The sequence below is a fragment of the Carassius carassius genome, chromosome 40 (genome assembly GCF_963082965.1).
Source record: "Carassius carassius chromosome 40, fCarCar2.1, whole genome shotgun sequence".
In the NCBI taxonomy this organism is placed as follows: Eukaryota; Metazoa; Chordata; class Actinopteri; order Cypriniformes; family Cyprinidae; genus Carassius; species Carassius carassius.
This window is the reverse complement of record NC_081794.1, coordinates 26,362,421-26,382,082: the sequence shown is the minus strand read 5'-3', so window position 1 is coordinate 26,382,082 and position 19,662 is coordinate 26,362,421. Positions and strand designations below refer to the sequence as shown.

The following is a 19,662-nucleotide window of genomic DNA, read 5'->3' as shown; positions in this document are numbered from 1 at the left end:
CTACTATTTCAACTTTGGCTACAATTGTTAATGAAAAGATTTAATGCAATATAACATACATTATAAATACTTTTATAATGCATTGTACATAAGGCTTTAAGTAAAGTGTTATCAATAGGTCTTAAAAAATGTAATTGTTCACCATCTTAATAATATTTAATACATTAAAACTGACAAAAAAAACATTCTTCAAAAAAGAAAAATGAATAAATCATCAATTTGGTGTGAAAGTGTTAGTAAAGATGCACTGATCCACATTAAAATCTTTCTTTTTAACTAAATTTATAGTTCAACATCCAAACATTAAAAATAATTAAATACATTACATGAAACAAATTGAAAACTCCTTAATTATAAACAAAAGAAATTAGAGTTGATAGCTCCAATTTGGGTTCAGAATGTAGAATTGTAAAAATCCATTATTTCACATTAAAATCATGTTACACATAATAATAAACAGACTCCGCTTAGACGTAGAATATACTTCACTCAACTAAATGAATCATTTGGCATCCAAAAAAATATCAGGCCTGTTTGTGACCAGAGGCCTTTCTGAGTACTTAAAGACCAGAAAAAACAAGAAGGACACTTCTGAAGGGCGTCTGCTGGTCTTTATCAGAAAGCAAGGCTCTTTTTTCAGCCCACCCTGTGTTGTGCGTCTTATTTGCGAGAAAACGAACACAAAAAGCCTTTTTGGCCTGTGGTGTCTCAACATGAGAGCAGGTCTCAGTACAGTTAGCGGATGAAGCCGGTGCGCCTCTGATCAGTAGGGTCCTTTGGTCATGGTTGCACACGCGCCACACACACTGCATTCGCGACTTTGTTTGTTTGACTTCTCTCCTCCGTACCAGCAAGGCTTTATTTTGAATGCTGACAACCGTGCGACCACTCCACACCTTCCAAACAATAACCGCAAACACATTTGCCTCACTAAGCGCTGGAACTTGAACCTGTGCCCATTGTTTATTTTCAAAGCCAAGCAGGAGGGAGCGAAACAAGGAAAAAAAGTTGCTCGCTTTTGCAGTCTTACTAGGTTTGGTGGAACTACTCCCCGCGGGCTTCACATTATTAAAACAATAAGTTATATCACTATAATCTGAAAAAAAGAGTCTGTTTTCACACCTTAAGCAACGAAAGATGACTTGTGCGGTTCAATACGCTCCGTGTAAGCTGGCACGCCATCTGACTGCTAATGACCCAGCCTGAATTCAAACAGGCTACTGTTAGCTACGGCTCAAATCTGCTTAGAAACTTCCACATAAACACGCTATATTTAAATAATCAGATTAACGCACATGCATTCGACATGTTTCCAAACAGGTCTTGGAATTTCTCAAGACCCATTATAGAACACTTAGTACTTTTCCAAAAAAAGGAGTACACTAATTCTTGGTGTCAAACACTAAATCAAATTCGCTTAATGAAGGTGAAAAATGTTTAACATTGTCATATTCTGGTCCTCGGTCGCAATAGGTCGTTGTATTTCTTTCTCCAAACGAAGCGCCGTGCAGGAATCGACTCTATATAAAGCGCATTTAATTTCTCATTTGAAGAATATAATTAACCTTTCTAAGAAGGAGAGCCTCTTTTTTTTCTTATTTAAAGGAGACACTTACATGAGTGCGAGTGTTAGATAAAGGACAAGAGGCTTGTCTGAGGAGAACTAGCCAAACCCTTGTCAATCAAAGAGAGGCCTCCATTTTGAAGCACTGTGGCTTTTTTGTTTTGTTTTTTCACAAAAGGCTACAATTAGTGTTTAATCTGCCACTTAAGGTGAACAGAAATAAGCGGAGAGTCTCTCATCTGCTCCATCAACTATTAGCAGCCACGCAAATGCAGCCTCCGGCCCACAGATCGCTAGCTCACCCCATTACATTGATCTATTGATTAGCTGTTTTATCTTATTAGTCACAGCTTGAGTAAGGGCCGTGATGGAGAAGGGTGGCAGATCCTCAAAAGAAAAAGAGAATTTGAAAAGAGCCCCTCTGGTAGCAGATGAGGGGGTTTTCTTTGTTTTTGTTGATCTGTTTACTAAAGAGGGCCGCCCATACAGTTGCATTGAGAGAATGAGGCTCGTTTAGCATCTGAATGAGGAGAGGGGTTGGAGGGGTGGGTTGCCGTATTGTGGGGGGTCTGAGGTGGAAGTGGAGCAGTTACAATCTGGAATATTCCCTCTGTCGCATTCACTGTCAAGGGTCATGATAAGACTAATACTTGAGGCCTATTTACAACAAATAAGATGAAAAGAATTGTTGCATTGCCGCACTAATTGATAAAATTTTGATATTGAAATAAATTTAGCACTGAACCAAATGATAAAAACATCTGAATAAAAAATCCAAATAATGAATAACGTTTTAAAATGTAATAATTATAAATAACAATTTTAAACTTACATATAATTAAAAAAATATCAAATTTGAATTAAAAAAAAAAAAAAATTATTTATTTTATTAATTATTACAAAATTTGTTATTAATAATTTTAAATACAATATAAATTATAAATAATAAATAAAACAAATTATTAGTTAATATTAATTGTTGAACAAAATATAAATAACTATCTTAAATATAACAAAACAAAAAATACTTCTTTGTAATTGCTAATTAAAAAAACTAATGGCAGTTTCATTTCATTGAATTAGGTTCAGAACCATTTTTCTGCATTAAATACAACTTTGAATGTCTGTCCTGTCACAAAAACATGGTGTGAATTAGACCTCTAGATGTATACTTCTCTCAGGAAAAATAGAGGAAAAGACAGGACGACAGAAAGAATAATAAAAAGAAAATGGAATGGCAAATGGGGGAAGACAGAGACCCCCAAAGCACGACCTTGCCATGAGATCATGAAGAAAGGAACATGAGTGAAATTTATTCTGGATGTGGCATTTAGCTTAGCAGAGCAGAGTTTAAGGGTTAGCGCTGGAGGAGAGGTGTCTTGTTAATGGACTCTGCTCACAGACTGACAGGCATCACGGCTTTGGGTCATTTATCTCACAGGCTGCTTTTGGTTGGAATTGTCTACTGATAATGATTTCAAAAAAGTGATGCTGTCATAAGCTCTCCCCGCAGGGTTGTTGAAATTATTTTGAGTAAAAACACCAGAATGTGGAGGGTAAAAGGGAATGTTTTGGTTGTGAAGGGTGATGTTTCCTTGAAGGAAGTTTTGAGAAGACAAGAACAGATTCCACAGGCAACGACTGATGGAGAAGAGAGAAGTCAGAGTGAGTGAATCAACAGAAACGAGTGCTCTTTGAAGATACAGTGGCATTAGTATGGCTCTGCATAAACACACACACACACACCTAAACCAAGTGCTGAGGCAAAGAAGTGTAAATTGGTTGAAAACCCAGACATGCTGTTACAGCGATAGAAAAAGAGGTCCAGTGACTTTATTGTGTGGAGGCACATCTGCTGTGACGGATGTTTCTTTTACTCGCCGTGCAGACAGAAAGGACACTTCCTCTCACGCCGGCTCTGACCTTCTGCTCTGGAAGCATGGATCAATATCAGTGAAGACACTTGATGTTCCAAAGCATGAAAAATGAAAGTTGTGCAAAGACTGCACCACTGCTGCCCGCTCGACAATACATCTATATAACCACAAGTATATAAACACACATCCTCGCAGCACTGGGTTAAGCGGAGCTCCTGTGACACACAAACACACGTAATGAAGTCCAAGGCTGAGACCTTTCCGTGTACTGTATCTAATAATGCCTTCTGCGATTGAATGCTAACACACAGAAATAGAGGTATATAAATGAATGAAAGTAGTGTAGATATATATAGTGCAGATGCATTTGTGGAGTATAAACCTTTACATAAGAAAATATGTATAGACAGATAGATAGAATTGTAGAATTACAGATGATAGATAGATAGATAGATAGATAGATAGATAGATAGATAGATAGATAGATAGATAGATAGATAGATAGATAGATAGATAGATAGATAGATAGATAGAGAGAGAGAGAGAGATCCTAAAGGTTTATTTTTATGTGCATAACATTTGGAATGTGCTTCAGCAGAACTGCAGAATCGAAGCATCTCTGGAGGAGACAGTTCTGGCCTTCGACCGGGTCCAGGCAGGCCGTTTAAAATTATCCACAAAGCGATACACCATACAGCTACCCCAGCAAGCGGCCTGTTTTTCATATTAGAATGTGTGTGAGTGCAGAGAAAAAGAAAACATTACCTGGAATCTGCGCATGTCCCGTGGGTTTCCTGCATTCTTCAGGCAGTTCTGATTACACTTGAGGAAGAATTTCAAAAAGAATCTGCAAAAAGAAGACAAAGAGAGGGAAAACTCCACGTCAGACAATCAATCCAACACAAGACCGGGAGAAAACCGGCATGGAACAAATCGATAGTACAAAATACAACTGTACACTTCATAGCAGAGCGAGTCCAGGACATCCACAAACAACACGACTGGCACAAAAACGTGATCACACCGACAGCTGGATTCACCTTGTTTCTAGATAATTCCCCTCAGAGTAATGATCATTAGTGTTTTGTTCCTCACCCTCCCATGACCTCCCTGTCTCTCTGTTTATCTGTTTTTCAGTCTGTCCGTGTGGCTGACGCATCCAAATCCCACAGTTCCCCACAGAACCCATCTGCCCGTCACTGAACGGAAGTCAGTTAATATTCCGCCCCCCTCTTTTTTCCCCGTTCTACCCTGTAATTAAGGCTTAACGTTCTCAATGGGGAGGTAAACCAGCACACCTGAGCCCTGCTCATCACAGACGAGGACCGGCGAACGGGGTAGGAGACCTAACGAGGTTAGAGCGCCGCGCAAACTTACAGTCCTGTTGGACAATTAGACACACCCCGCCACCAGGACAAAAGCACCCGGTAATTATTGGGCAAATTACTAACTGCATAATCTGTTCGGCAAATGTCATGTGCGCGTGAGAGTCGGAGAAGGTCCCATCAGGTGGGTCCTGGCACATGCACACCTCGAGAACTAAAACCTGGTGTTCTTAAGAGGTAAAGAGACACTTCAAGAGTCCTTCAAGAGAATGAAGATGGATAAGAGGGCTTACGGGAAGAGGAAGTTGAAGGCTCGTACAGCTGGTGCAACACTCCTTGTATAACACGAAGTGTTTTTTTTTAAGAGGAAAACCACTTGTAGAAAAAAATATGGGAGAAATTGCTATGGAAATCAGAAGATCCAACAGAGTTTTTGATGAATTGGTTTTTAAAGCTGTTTGTTTGCAGCTATAGAGGGGATAGATAGATAGATAGATAGATAGATAGATAGATAGATAGATCTACTTTGGATATTTTTGTCTGACCAATTGGAAAACACCAATATGGTTGCAGAGTGAGCTAACTTTTCCTAAAAGGGGCCGCAGTTGGTCCAGAAATATCCAGTAGGTGGAAAATTTGTCTTTGTATATGGATGTCCATGTCCACCAATATTTACCTCAACGTTTCAACCCTTGAGAGGCCAGACGTACGGCGTAATGGTCCCTCTTTCTCTCTCTACGGTGTCATGCATTGCAGATTGTGTTCAGTGTTGAGTTAACACATGTATTTCACTAGGTAAACAGTGTGTGTATGCAGGATGAAGTCTCTCAATCGGACTCTCCGATGGGACCGCGAGCCGAGCAATATATCACTGTGTGAAATGACATCCGCAACCCTGAACACCCCTCCACTTCCAATTCTCATTTATATACGGTCACCCTTTCCTCCCGACAGAGAGGGAATGTTTAGGATTGAGACAGATTGAGGAAAAGTAGGAGAAAGGCGAAGCAAGGGCCCCAAAGGTGGCCTTGGTAGTTTCAGAAATTTTTTAGTGACCAGCGTCAATAAAAAGTGAATTTCAGCATCGCTGTAGTAGGATGACAGATGACAGTCATAACGGCCAGAAGAGGCCAAAAACGTGTCTGCCGTCATTAAAGCATTAGCTTTAATTGTGTACAGTGTGTATGGTAGTTGTTGGACAGGCCATTATCAGAATGAGTATTACGAGCTGTAATTCGCGGCCCCTGTCTTTATTTCCCCATAGAGCTGTAATGTTTCACAGCAGGTATCGGAGTAAATCAAGCCTGAAATATAGCCTTTATTTACCTCTCTCACTTGCTATCTCTCTCTCGCTTGTATTTTTCTCACTCTATAGCCACGAACAAATGGCTTCACACACATGTGCACAGGTGGACACACTTGTGCTAACTCAAAGATTATTGCAAAGCACCCATTCAGAGGTTTGAAAGTGAGATGGACCGCATCAATTTCAATAGATACAGCAAAAACATGAAGAACCCTAGAGGTACATAATAAAACCTAGAATGCATTTCAAGTACATTTACAGTTTTAGCTGTGGAACAAAAATAAAAATACATGTACACACACACACATATATCTATCTATCTATCTATCTATCTATCTATCTATCTATCTATCTTTATATATATATATATATATATATATATATATATATAGTTTTCAGTCCATCTCCAACAAGTTCCTGTCATTCTATTGTAAATGACAGAAAAAAATAATAATAAATAAATAAACTACTATAGCCAAACATGTCTACAATTAATGTCAAAGAAAATCACTAAATTAGATTAATTATAAACTAAATTGCAGGGTATTATCACCAACAGGCAAACGTATAAAAGCATTCAAAAACACACACACTCTCATTAAGACCGCGTTCGCTTGGGGTCTGTTTACCTCCAAGTTTGATTAAGTGAATTTCCGCAGCTTTCTGAACACAATGATATTCAGCTGCTGTCCACAACAGCACCATAATTTCGTCTGCATTAGAGCAGTTTCACTTCTGCATGGGGATTGAGTAAATTAGTCCTTTGTGAAAAGGCAAGCAATTACGGCCACATGGTTCTCTCTTCCTTTTGCTCTCTCTAAATGGCTCCAGAAATTTGCGGCAATGTTCGCGACCGTCGGAAATAAAGAAGGCAGTTAAATAGTCATTTAATGGAATATCAAGGAGAACACAGCATTAGATGCTGGCAACAGAGAGCAAGGAAGGGAAGAAAAAATTAACTACAATTACGTTTGATTAAAGCTATCCTTCTCAATAATCAGCATTTGTGACATGACACAGGACTCTGGTGGCCTATGGATGCCATGGAGATGTTGAGCAATATTAAGGCCAATAAAGGGATATTAGCATAGCTAATTATGGAAGAGCTGTAGAAGCGAAAGGGGGCCTCTGTGTATTGTAACGCACAAAATAATTGGCTGAGGCAGTTATCAATTACACAAGACATGAATTTGGTTTGTCAGAGGGAAAAAAGCAAAGCAGACGTTTTTAATTTCACATCAGAGACCCTTCTTCCCTCGCTTTTGTTCTTCACCGGAGGCGTTCGACTTCTAGCTTCCACTGCAACTTGTCGACAAATCTGTGATAAAATGATCTGGCTGGCCGGTGCGGAGTAATTAATACAACCTGTCCTTCACTGCTCTTTCTGACCAGAGGGGACGAATCCTTATGATGGTGGTGAGCAAGCGCATGAGAGAGAAAGAGAGAGAGAGAAAGAAGACGGGGGCTTGTCGTTTGAAAGGACTTTGGCTTCACAGGCTGAGGTAATTGACAGGAAAAAAGTGGTACGTTTCAAGCACATCAGCTCAATAACAGCCCTTAGCTCTTATCTTAACCCAAACCATCATTGGATCGTTTTCCTGCCCTCATTCAAAGGAGAAGCCCCCCTCCCAGCCTCTCCTTCACACTAATCCCACTTCATTCAGCACAAAAGACACAAAAACAAATAAATGCAGGAGGCGATGCTTCTGTCCCATAACCCTCGTCATAATCGTAAGGTTACTCTTGTCCATCATCTCGAACTATCGATGCATTATCAATGAAAACAGTAGCAGGTTAACTACAGATGACAGCTATGACAAAAATGAACAATTCGAAAATCGAAGGGAAAGTATTATTGCACTTAGCTCAGATTTTATGTATCTCTTAAAATTACTGAAAAAATAAAGAGTAAATTGTTGAATTAAAATAAGTGTGTCATTCTTCACTGAAAAACAATGGTGCATGCTGTAAATTATTTTCATGAGTTGTAAATGAAACCACAATTATTGGAGTACATTTCACAAGAATTACCATTAAATTTCATGTTTGATTCAGTGTGTAACTCCTATATATATATATATATATATATATATATATATATATATATATATAGGAGAATGATAGGAGAAATATCTGATATATAAAAAATATATATTTTAATTTCTTTCATATAGGACAAAACTAACATCTAGCAAGTTTTAATACCACACAAATCCAATAGACTCCTTTATGGCAAAATATTTGTCAGTTTCATAAATGATTGTATTATGTTTGTTTTGTTGTATATAGACAAAAGATGTGAAAAAAACCTGCAACTGATTTTCTTCCTGTCGTCCCAAGACAGATGAGTGGATGTAAAGAGAGGTAAAGAAATACAATGGCAGATGGGAGTGTGTATGTGTGTGTGTGTGTGTGAGCGGTCAGTGTGGACACTAATCGCTGCTCAGGCGTTAATGGTTAGGGCACAGCTGTGTGACTCTGCTGAGTATTGATCACCAAGCAACTTTAGCTGATCAGACCCCAGCCAGCCAGACGATACAGAACACACACTCACACACTTACAAGAGTACATTCTGCTGATTTCAGGTCCAGAAGCTGAGACGGTACACAGGTCAATACAGATCGCATTTCCAAATGCACAAGCTCCTTGTGTCAAATCTGGCTTCTGATTGGCTGACGGGTTTGATTGTGTCTGATTGGTCCGTGGGTGAATCTCATTTGACAGAGAGATTTTTTTTTTTTTTTAAACCTCAAGTATTGAACTTTGGTGAGTAACACGTCTACACCATTTCTGGTGTGCTATTTTAGGAATCAGACTTAAACTTTACACTTGGCAGACAATAAAACAAGAATAAAAATACCACAAACATTCACTTAAGGAGGAACCTGAGGAGCCCAAAATATCATAGAAACTTGAAGTTGGCACCTAGCAGCCACCGCCACAGACAAGCATTACTGACAACACATATGTATTAAAATTTTCTCTTTAAACAGATTTAAATGTGTTCAATTCAGGATTTAAGTGTTACTGAAAGAAGAGACCTGAACACACCAGTTGTTAAAGAGACATAATTTGGTATGTTTCAACATATCTGAGCATCTGCCTAAACATATTTATGCCAGAAGTGTTTTTGGTACACGTGTTCCTGTCGTGTGTGTGTGTGTGTGTGTTTTCTCCCTCAGGCAGACTGCTGTACCAGACCCAGACTGGTGTGCACATTCTCTCCTCCTTTCTCTCTCGTTCTCTCTATTCGTCCTCTCCTCCATAGTTTTTCCTAATGTGTAACATGCCTCTGACATTATTTCCCCAACAGATCACTGCTTCTGTCAATCACAGCATTTTGTCTTAGACTGGGGCCTCATTAAACTCTTTCTCTCTCTCTCTCTCTCTCTGTCACCCTCCTCCATCCACCCTCCTTTACCATTCCCTCTCTTTCTCCCCTTAGACTACTTTTTTCTGGTTTAGGTGTATAAAAGCCTCTTGTGAATGTTCCCCATTTCAAATCAGGCCTCTTGTGCCCCTTTCAATTGCAGGGTGTTATGTGAGATAATATATACATCAACCATAAAAAAAAAGACAAGAACATAAAACAAATTTACATTGTTAGCATTATAATTAACAAAAACCCCTTTAGCAATTTTTAGGTTATAGCTAAATGCACACATAAAATCTAAAATATTATAACTTAATGATAATGGATACACTTATTTCAAAATGAATTTTATTTGTTAAATATTTAATTTAAAGCAGTTTGTGAGGGCACAAAGTCACTGTCAAATTATTTAAATAAACTGGATAAAATATCCTCTGGAAACATCACATTAAAAAATTGCTATAGCAGGTTATGTAGTAAAACAGTGAATAACGTCATCATTCAACTCTCAAGTTAATGGAAATGCAGGCCAGTTCTGAAAGAGCTCAACAAATCCCCCGTCCAGAGAACCAGCCCCATTTCTGTCGAAAAAGGGTAATAGGGTATGCAGGTTTTACCTCTCTTGCTCTTTCCATCCCCACATTCAGCTCTTTGATCTTGGGATACAGGCTCAAGTTTCCCCGGGAGGAGGTGAGGGGCAGAAAAGGATTGTGGGGGGTGGGGGGTCTGTGGTGGTAGGTTTCAGTCTGGTTTCTGATAGGCTGAAGATTGACCACACATGGCAAATGATGTCTTTACCTGACCTAATGCTCAGTCACTGACAGATATGTGATCGCTATTTTGTTTTTTTCTTTGTTTGTTGTGTCTCCATTCTACTCCAGACGTCTCCTTGTGTGTTCATTACCCTTTCTCGACTCTCTCTCTCTCTCCTTCCCCATCTAAAATTCATACATTCCCACATTCTTTCAAGACAGCCCTAATTAGGAACTGTCATCTTTGCCGATTTTAATTATTAATTAAAAACAGGAAGGAGAGAGTGAAAAAAGCACATTTCAAATCAGGCCATGAAGGAACACACACACACACACACACACACGTACATGGCTTGCCTGATGTCTGAAGGCTGTGGTCTCAGTGATGTTGATTAAAAACGTATTAAAACATTATAAATGATTAATGTGGATCCAGTTCTGATTGGCAGTTATTGGTTTTAACACAGGTAATGCAGCCTAATGACACAGGCACATGTGGACCCTCCGTCCATGTCATTATTCCTGCATGTCAACAACCACACAGAGAAAAAGAGAAAGAGAGAGGACAGGCTGGCACATCAGAGTGTTTCCAAGTCATCCATCAGCTCTCCGTAGCTCAATCAGAGACGCTGAGGTGCTGTTACGTGCCCCCAGACAGGCTGCGGGTGATCGCCGCTAATAGATTTCCATAATGGACATGAGCAGAGGATGTGTGGGTCACTTTGCAGAAGCTTCGCTTCAGTTTAGAGCCTGGAAGTGAGTCTGTCACCAAAATAACACCAACAAATGCTAAGCTGGGAGGGACTTTAAAGAAAACAATCAAAAATTAAATCTCTTAAATATCTCATGTATATCCATTGCACTAAATTGCAATGAGAATGAAAGGTGAGCAAGCTGTGATTATACTTAATCTCATATGTCAATTTATGATCTAAAAAATCCCTCATAATGTGCTCATATATAATAAATGAACAACCTAAAGGAAAATGTTATTGCTCATTTGTTGCTCATTACTCAGGGAACTCAAAAGTTTAATCGTCAAGTTTGTTTAATCGTCACTTTGTTTTTAGCTTAAACTTATTATGAGAAATACAAATAAAGTTGATCAGTAAATCTGAGAACAGTTTGAGACACTTTTGGGATTTCATTATTTTTCTTACTTAGACTCATACTGTGCTCATATTTACTAAATTATCAACCTAAAGCTAAGTTTTACTCATCTCTCAACTTTGTTTCTGCTAAAACTCTTAGGAAAAATAATAAATAGACAAATGGTATGGCAAATCTGAGGACATACTGAGATACCGTGTGTATAATGTGAGATTACTGGGGTCTTTTTCTCAATCAGGCTCATACTATGCTTATATGCACTAAATTATCAACCTTAAGAAAAGAGGTATTGCTCACTGCTTGCTCTTTCGTTGCTCAATTAATGGATTTTCACTGAAGTATCAACTATTTCTGCTAAAACTTCTAGGAGAAATAAAAATAGATGCCTCGCAATTCTGAGCACAGTTCGAGACACTGGGATCTCTTCTTAAACTCTACATACTTAAAACTACTGGGGTCTGTTTCTTAGGATACTGCTGCAAAAATCTGTATTTGACCTCTAGTTAATCTCATGTCATTGTCATGAGCTATGAAAGAGCTTCTTAAGAGTAAAATCCTCAAAAGAGAAGAGCAAAAAGAGTGGTTGCTACAAGCAACGTACATCATTTTATTCCGAATGTACAAGAGATGTTTCCAAAGTTAATACGAGTGTGAAGTAGTTACCACGCATTGAAAAAAGAAAATGACAGACAGGGAAGCATGCATAGAGATAGGGTAATGGTGCATTAGTGCTACTCGGTGCACCGTACGGCAAGAGTGAGGGGTCAGTCATTAAGAGACAGAAGGGCAAACGCAAGAGCTAAAACAACAGAGCAGGTGAAATGAAATGAAAATGAAGAGAAGCCGGATTAGGTGCCGTGCTGTCCAGAAATGACGTGAGTGCCATATCTGTGAAACAATAATGCGGCTGGCAGCACGGATCCTTGTTCCTGATTCATCTACGGCCGTATGGTGTAGCTTTGTCAGTCTGCGCGTGGTATAAATTATTCAGTCTGAGAGATGGCAATTACAGAACCCTGCACAACCAAAATGAATATTTTATAAGGACTAAAACTGCACCGGAATGAATCATACAAACACACGTACACACACACACACTGGGAGTGTGTTTGTACATGGCAGGACCAGAGGCCTTTGGTGCTTTCATATTGTTGACTGAAATCCAGAGAATTCTAATAAGCAAATATATTAGAGGTTTACATTGTCACCGATTTGCCGGCCATGCCTGTGGACAGATCCCAGGAAAAGGGATTCTTTCAATTTAAAATACATGATGATTAAAGCAGCATTTCAAATTGAAATGGAACATCATTCACAACCTATTTTACTTCTGCAATCTGATTTAAGAGCGAATGGGATATTCAAAGACAAGTACATTTAGTCAGAAACTTGATTTATTCAATCAGGAACTGATTAGATCGTTAAAATTGCGGCGCACATTTCGATGCAAGGTTATGAACACAAATATTAGTACATTTTAAATAACATACACTAATGAATCATGCAAAAAAAAAAAAAAAACTGTGGGAATGTGAATAAGAAAGCAAAAATAGTCGATTTCATGCTGATGTATTTTAATATCTGCACTGTTTTAAAAAACATTGTTTATTAATGCAGAGAAACACTGTTTTGTTTTGACCCCTGTGAATGTGCTCTTCGTCTCTTGCCAACAAAAAAAGAGAGCAAGTGAGTGAGAAAGATGGAAAAGAGGTAAAAAAAGACAGAGAAAGAGAGAAACACACTGAAAGGCTAATGGAAGCGGATTATACTGCCAGCCTACCCAAAGCATCGTCTGATAAAGGTTTTGTCTGTTGAGTTTCCTGCAAAAGTCCAGCTTTATAATGCTGAAACAAAAAATAACATTGTTCTTTAGCCTTGCAGGAGCAAAGCAACCTGCTTGAATGGGCATTGTGTGAACAGAGGCAGTGATACCTAAAGCCTTTGTACAGCAGAGGCAGGTCAAGCCTATGACATCAGCGCGACACAAGCAGGCCTCTGTGCCGCCCGCTCCAGCAGGAGCTCAGCATGGTGGGAAAATACGTCAGGAGAAAGGTTTTTTTTTCTTCTTCATCTGAGCACTCTCTCTCTCTCTTTTACATACACACACACATTCATGACGATGTGACACACACACAGAGGCCAAGAAATATGTGGCTTTTTTTTTTTTCACACCCAAAATAACATTTTAATGCTCATAGGATGCTATTTTACAGTTCAGGAGATGTACTGTAACTGTGAACTCTTAAAGTATAATCATTGTCTTTCCTGAAATTACATGAGAAAGGAATCATGTAACAAGTAATGTTTGAGTTCACACTGAAATATTTTGAGTGCAGTTTGAGACATTGCAGGGAATTTAGCTGAAACTGCTTTTATACTGCCTTATTTACTTTCAATTTGATCGAATTACTGTCTAGTAGAAACAATCGATATTATTATAGGGATTTGTTTTGGTTTTTGGTTATTCCTAGGTAACAAAAATGCACATTTTATTGCTCAGAAGTTGCTCTTTTATATCTTTTAAGAGTTCCAATGATTTTAAACATCCCAATGATAATTTTTATTTTTTATTTTTTTGAGAATTCCAAGTATCGATGTTCTAATTAAAATTCCATAATATAATAATGAAATAATAACGCTGGAAGAAAAAAATAATGTAACATTTTTGGAGCACAAACCTGAGCAGTTTGATATAGCGCTGAGATCTCTTCTGAAACTCTGATGTATTTTTTTTTTCTGTGGGATAAAAATATTCTGTATTTCCTCTCCAACTGTCTACGAGAAATAACTGATGTACTAAAAAAAAAAAAAAAAATCTAAGTTATGATTTTTCTCCCCTAGGTGACCCTAATGCAGTTTTATTGCTCATATGTTGCTCTTTCATTGCTGACAGAACTTATAGGAGTTGTCATGTATAGATCATTTTAGCATCAACTTTGTCTCATGTGTCTCCTAAAGAAATCTTGGCAAACCTTAACATAGTTTGAGGCAAAAATTTTGCTCTCTATTTAACCTCACTTATGTCATTATTTGATGTCAAGACATTAAAGAGATATCTTTTTGTCATTCCTATCTGACCCACCACCTTCAAATAAATTGCTAATTTAAGCAGCAACAAATGAACCATGAGTTCTGTGAGGAAGCAGCAAGTTGACAGAATCCGACTTGCATGCTTTAAAAGTGAACGGGAGGGACAGGGAATGACAAAGTGCTCGCAGCACAGCAGGATAAATGGTCTGAAGTGGAGTGAAATTCAGACAGGGAAGGAAGCAGAGAAGGAGACATGCATTCCAAAGCTGCTGTCCCTCTGATGGCTGTTACCCGTATAACTGACACCGCTGCTTTTGCCTGTCTGCGTGGGACACATGGGCTTTCAAACAGGGTTATAGGCAAATAATAAGGAAGCTCTCGCTCACAGGACTGACATGCAAGCATCCTTTACTACAGAAAAAAAAAACAACGGGTGGGGGAAAAACACTTTTCTCCATGGAGAAAACATCGAGTTGTCAGGTTGATTTTGTAGAGCAGTAGTTGAGGCAAGAGCCGACAGCGTTTTGGCCTCTGTCTTTCCTGTCGCAGGTACACAAATGTGTCAGCATACATGGAGATGCGGCTCCTTCAGGGGCCGCCACACGCACGCTGGGGTTTGGGGGCGATGAGCTGGAGGGTTATTAAAGGATCTCATAGCTCTTTCAGCTGTATTAGAATGACAAGCCACAGGGAGAGGTGGTTTCCAAACTGCCGCATGCCACTAGGGGGCTTTCAGCTCAAAAGAAGAGGAAGCACAAACAGATCACATTGTTTTTGAAAGATAAAAGGAAATATGATTCCAAACTGGGCATGCAATAGCAAAAAATGTCTATATATCATTTTAGTCTACTGTCTTGTCACATATCCGTCACAATAACTTTTAATGCAATTTAAGAATTTGATGTTTTATAACATCTTTGTAAAATGTATTAAAAATGTAAAAAAATTTGATTCTTTTGCATAAGTATTCATAACCTTATATGAGACTTTTTTGCTGCTCAGAAGCATTCATATTGCGTGTAGATGTAACTACTCTTCAACTGAAGTTAACTTTCGGGAAATTCAATTGAATGGGTATGATTTGGAAAGGCTTATATGTGTCTTAAAAAAATGTTTAACAGCTGATAATGAATATCAGAACAAAAACTACACCCTGAGGTCAAAAGAACTGCCTGTAGAGCTCAGAAACAAGTTTGTGTCAATCCACACATCCGGGGAAGAGTTCAGAAAAATATTCTGCTTCATTGAAGGGTCACAGAAGCATGTAGTCTCTGTTACCCATAATGGAAGAAGTTTGAAACAACCAGCACTCTTCCTAGAGCTGGCCTCCTGGCCAAACTCCCTCAGAGGAGCCGGCTCGGGCCTGGGAAGGCCGGGGCCTCCCTGGAGGAAATGGCCCCATTAATTGCCACTGTAAGTGTGGATCCAGCACAGGGTGGGATTCAGTACAGAGGTGTTTATTCTGGAACCCGCTGTCACGGTGCCGGGTCACCATCCCAAACCATCCCGTCAAAATCAAGGAGAAGCGATAATGAAAATTTCTTCATGTATAAAATCCTTAATCAAAATGCTGTCAGTGTCATCTACCGGCAGTACTTGCGACTTAAATTAATATACAACAGAACCTTTGACAAACTTTATGTGCCCTATTTAGACATGCGATTCTCAACCTCAGCCTAGATGAAGGGATGAAGGAAAGAAAGACACAAGGAAAAAAGAAAATAAATAAAAAAAACTCTAACAAGCTTGCAACTGGGCCCCGCAATTGAATATCTTTTCACTTATTAACTTTAAAACAACAAGAAAATAATCCAATTATTGGGAGATTTTTCGCTGTGTTTATGTGTGGATTTGTTGATGTAATGCTTCCTCTATCTGTCCCAGGCGGATATTAGTGAACTCGCCCTCCGAGAAACAACAGTTTCAGCAAAACACCACGGAGTAATGCAGATATTCACACTTTTAATGACCTCAGGGAACACATCTAGTGTACGGCGCTAGACTCGTAGACTATCTAGCTCCCCTCCACTGCTGACATGGCTGCATCGCGCAAATAAAACCCATGTTTGATAAACAAGAGCTATGCTATGAAATGCAATAACGCTACAAGGGACACGCCGCCGTAGCAACGCCTGGGGGACCGCCAAAGTCTCTCCTCAACTTTTCATTTAACAATTGGACCGTTCCACTGAGCGCGTCTATCTGAATGCACTTGCGTGTACTTAGCACACCTCGGCTTGGGCGGTTATCTGGAAATGTGTTCAAATTGGTCACTTTCTTTGTGGAAGGTCACAGTGATCATTGATTCCACAAACGTCAGCCCCAACAGACCAAACATCAGCTTTACTGGTGCGTGCAGGAGAACTCTCAATTTACCCTGAGACAAGTCTCAGACTACGACACCGGGTCCCATCTGCATGCTTGCAGATTAAACATTCAATTTGTTCCCCGATAGGCCACAAGTCCCACCACTTACCATACAAATGAAAAAATAAATAAATACATAAAAACACATCAGACTTGTGTCTCCGCCCCATCCCCCAGTAGCCTTCTATTGCTGCAATATTTACTTCAGGGGAATTGCGACACGTGGCGTATTTATCTTCATGAAAAATGAGCATCTGAAATTGAAATCACCTTTTGAATGGGGCACGGATACAGCCTGCCGCTAATATGCTTCATGAACTATAAAATTTAGTCACACGGTTCGGCTGTATTACTGCCGAGGGTTTAGTGCACACTCGCGCACACATATCAGGCAAATTTTCCCCGTGTTAAGCTGCCGCGAGCTCCGGCAGTTGATTCAGTGTGATAGTCATTACGCTTACATGACGGTACAAGTCAGCCCTGTCAGATTTATGCCCCTCTCCTCCGTTTCTGCTTTAATCTCACCCTCAATAAGCTATTTGCACTTGCTGCCTCACGCAGGCAAATTGAAATAGGGTGCAAATTTGCAGGTCTCAAATTTGAACAAGTACAGACACATATTTTTCACCTGCCTCCCCTCATTTTCTCACAAGTAAACACAATATGCATCCTCCGTCATGCATTTATGCCTCCAAAAAGATTTGTCTTTCTTCTTCTCGTTCCCGTTCTCTCACTTTTTCTCCACCTTCGCAGAGAGAAAATAATACGCTACTAAACAGCTGTCGGCTAAATCCATGAATGCTTGCGTAACTCTACAGAAAACAACATTTCCTCTTTAAAAATAAATAAATAAATATCATAAACCCCGCTGATTGGAATTTGCATGGCAATTATGCTTTCTAAAACACTTCTGTTCTGCAATGTAGCGTGAATCCCCTCTTAAAGAAATTAGGGCGATGATGGTGCCAGTTTGGCAAGTGACATACAAAACAGGTGTTATAATGAAAGCGCAGGTATATTTCCCCAAACGCTGGGTGACATTTAGCGGACGGGAAGGCTTATGCCAGAACTGATGTACGGTGTGGTCTAAAAGTCATCTAGGTCCAGCATTAGCTTTAAGATCTAAGGTGGGCCGAAGTGTCATTCGAAGCAAGGAAAAACTGCAGAAAGTGGTTTTTAATAAAGCAATACAGAGAAAAGGACATTACAACCTCAAACTTTTCACTCAAATCGTATAATGAAACTGGTTAAAATTCCATCAAAATGCTAAAAATAATGCTTAAAAAAGCATTTTTGCACTAAGTCACCCACTGTAGATCTAGACTGCTCTTGAGTGAGTGGATATAGATGTAGAGGCACTAGACTGGCTGATGTGGTGATGGTACAGATATATGGGGCCCAGACTTTGGCCTTTGACAGTGTTAAAGCAGGAAGTCGGCGCGGGGTGAGTCTGATGTGTGACCTTCGACCTCTGCAGCTGTTCCACAGAGTGATTTATCTTAATACGCATCCGTCTCTCAGTCAAGTACACCCTGACCCAGGGCTGCTCAGTGCCACCACAAAACACTTATTTCATAAGACTGACAGAGGCGGAGAAAAAGAAAGAGAGCGAGTAAGAGATGATAACCCTGGTCTATTTATCACTGCCCAGACAAGAAGGTCTGAAATGAACAGATCTGAACATAAGTGTGTGCGCAGCAAGGTTGTGTGCAATTCCAAACATAAATAAAAATGCTTTTAAATTTTCACTTTTTTTTTATTCCAAACTTTTAAATTTGGTTTGAGATAACAAATTAACTTTATGGAGCAGGGTGAAAGAACACGTTGCTTCCCAGAATGCATCACCTATGTGTCCACTTCCTGTAAATCTAATTCAACTTCTTTAAAAAAAAACTGAGACATTTCTTTAATTCTGAGTATACGAGTACTGAGCAAAGAAAAAATAAATTCTAAATACAGTTGTTAATATAAAGCATAATTATGAAACAACAGAGTAGGTAAAAGACACCCCTGGGCTTTGAACCTGTATGCTTCCATTACAGCCTTGTTTAAACACACAAAAGGAAGCAACAGTAATAATGTGTCTGTGAGAGAGGCTTTAATGGACAGGGTCAAGACCGTTTAATGCTTAATTACTCCTCTCCAATCACTTCCTCCCAAAGCTTCAAACACTGTGGGGTCAAATGGATCCTGTACTTCTGAATACACACTCAAACACACAGGGTGATGAGAAATCTGAAGGTTAGTCTGTTACAGCGATCCGTTTACAGAGCAATCAAAATGCAGTTGGACAAATTTGTGATAATCAAATATCATTCCAGCTGTTATCTGCCAAACAGAATTTGACATTGCTTGAAAAATAAAACAAACCAATTCATCATGTAACGCTAATCAATACAATGATGAACTCTTCAGTCATAATATTTGTTTGGATCTCTGTTAAATGTTGAAAGTGTTTCTTGCCACAAACACATGGGTCACCAACTTATCCAACACATCTTCTTATTAGCCGAGCCGTACTTTATCAATTCAGTATTACATTCCTCCCTCGTACTCTCTCTCTCTCTCTCTCTCTCTCTCTCTCTCTCTCTCTCTCTCTCTCTCTCTCTCTCTCTCTCTCTCTCTCTCTCTCTCTCCTGCTGCAGATCTCAGTTGCGTTATGACAATAATTGATTGTGATTCTCAGCTGAAAGCCAGAGATCCCAGGGAAGCCGAGGAGCGCCACCATTCATCAAGACCGGTGCATAAGTGAAAATTTATACAAGGTATGCAGATGTTTAGAGTTTGGGGTAATCAATAAAGGGTAAATAAAGATTGGCAGTCACTATACTCCGGCTGACAGACTCCAGCCTAATGTTTGTCAAGCAAATTAAAGCGTCCCCGACTCCTCACCTGCTCGGAGCTCACCGCCACATATGGCTCTGAACTTCAAAATAAGAAAATGTGCATACATTATC

The 19,662-nt window shown here is 39.3% G+C and overlaps 1 protein-coding gene across 21 annotated transcripts in view; it reads right to left on the bottom strand.

Moving 5' to 3' along the window:
* Positions 1-19,662, bottom strand: part of ebf3a (EBF transcription factor 3a) — a 94,716-nt gene that overhangs the window by 33,411 nt on the left and 41,643 nt on the right. For all 21 annotated transcript variants that reach the window (XM_059532791.1, XM_059532789.1, XM_059532802.1 and 18 more), the window contains exon 7: positions 4,207-4,288. In XM_059532791.1, the coding sequence (XP_059388774.1) occupies positions 4,207-4,288 (82 nt within the window). The remainder of the gene's footprint in view (positions 1-4,206; positions 4,289-19,662) is intronic.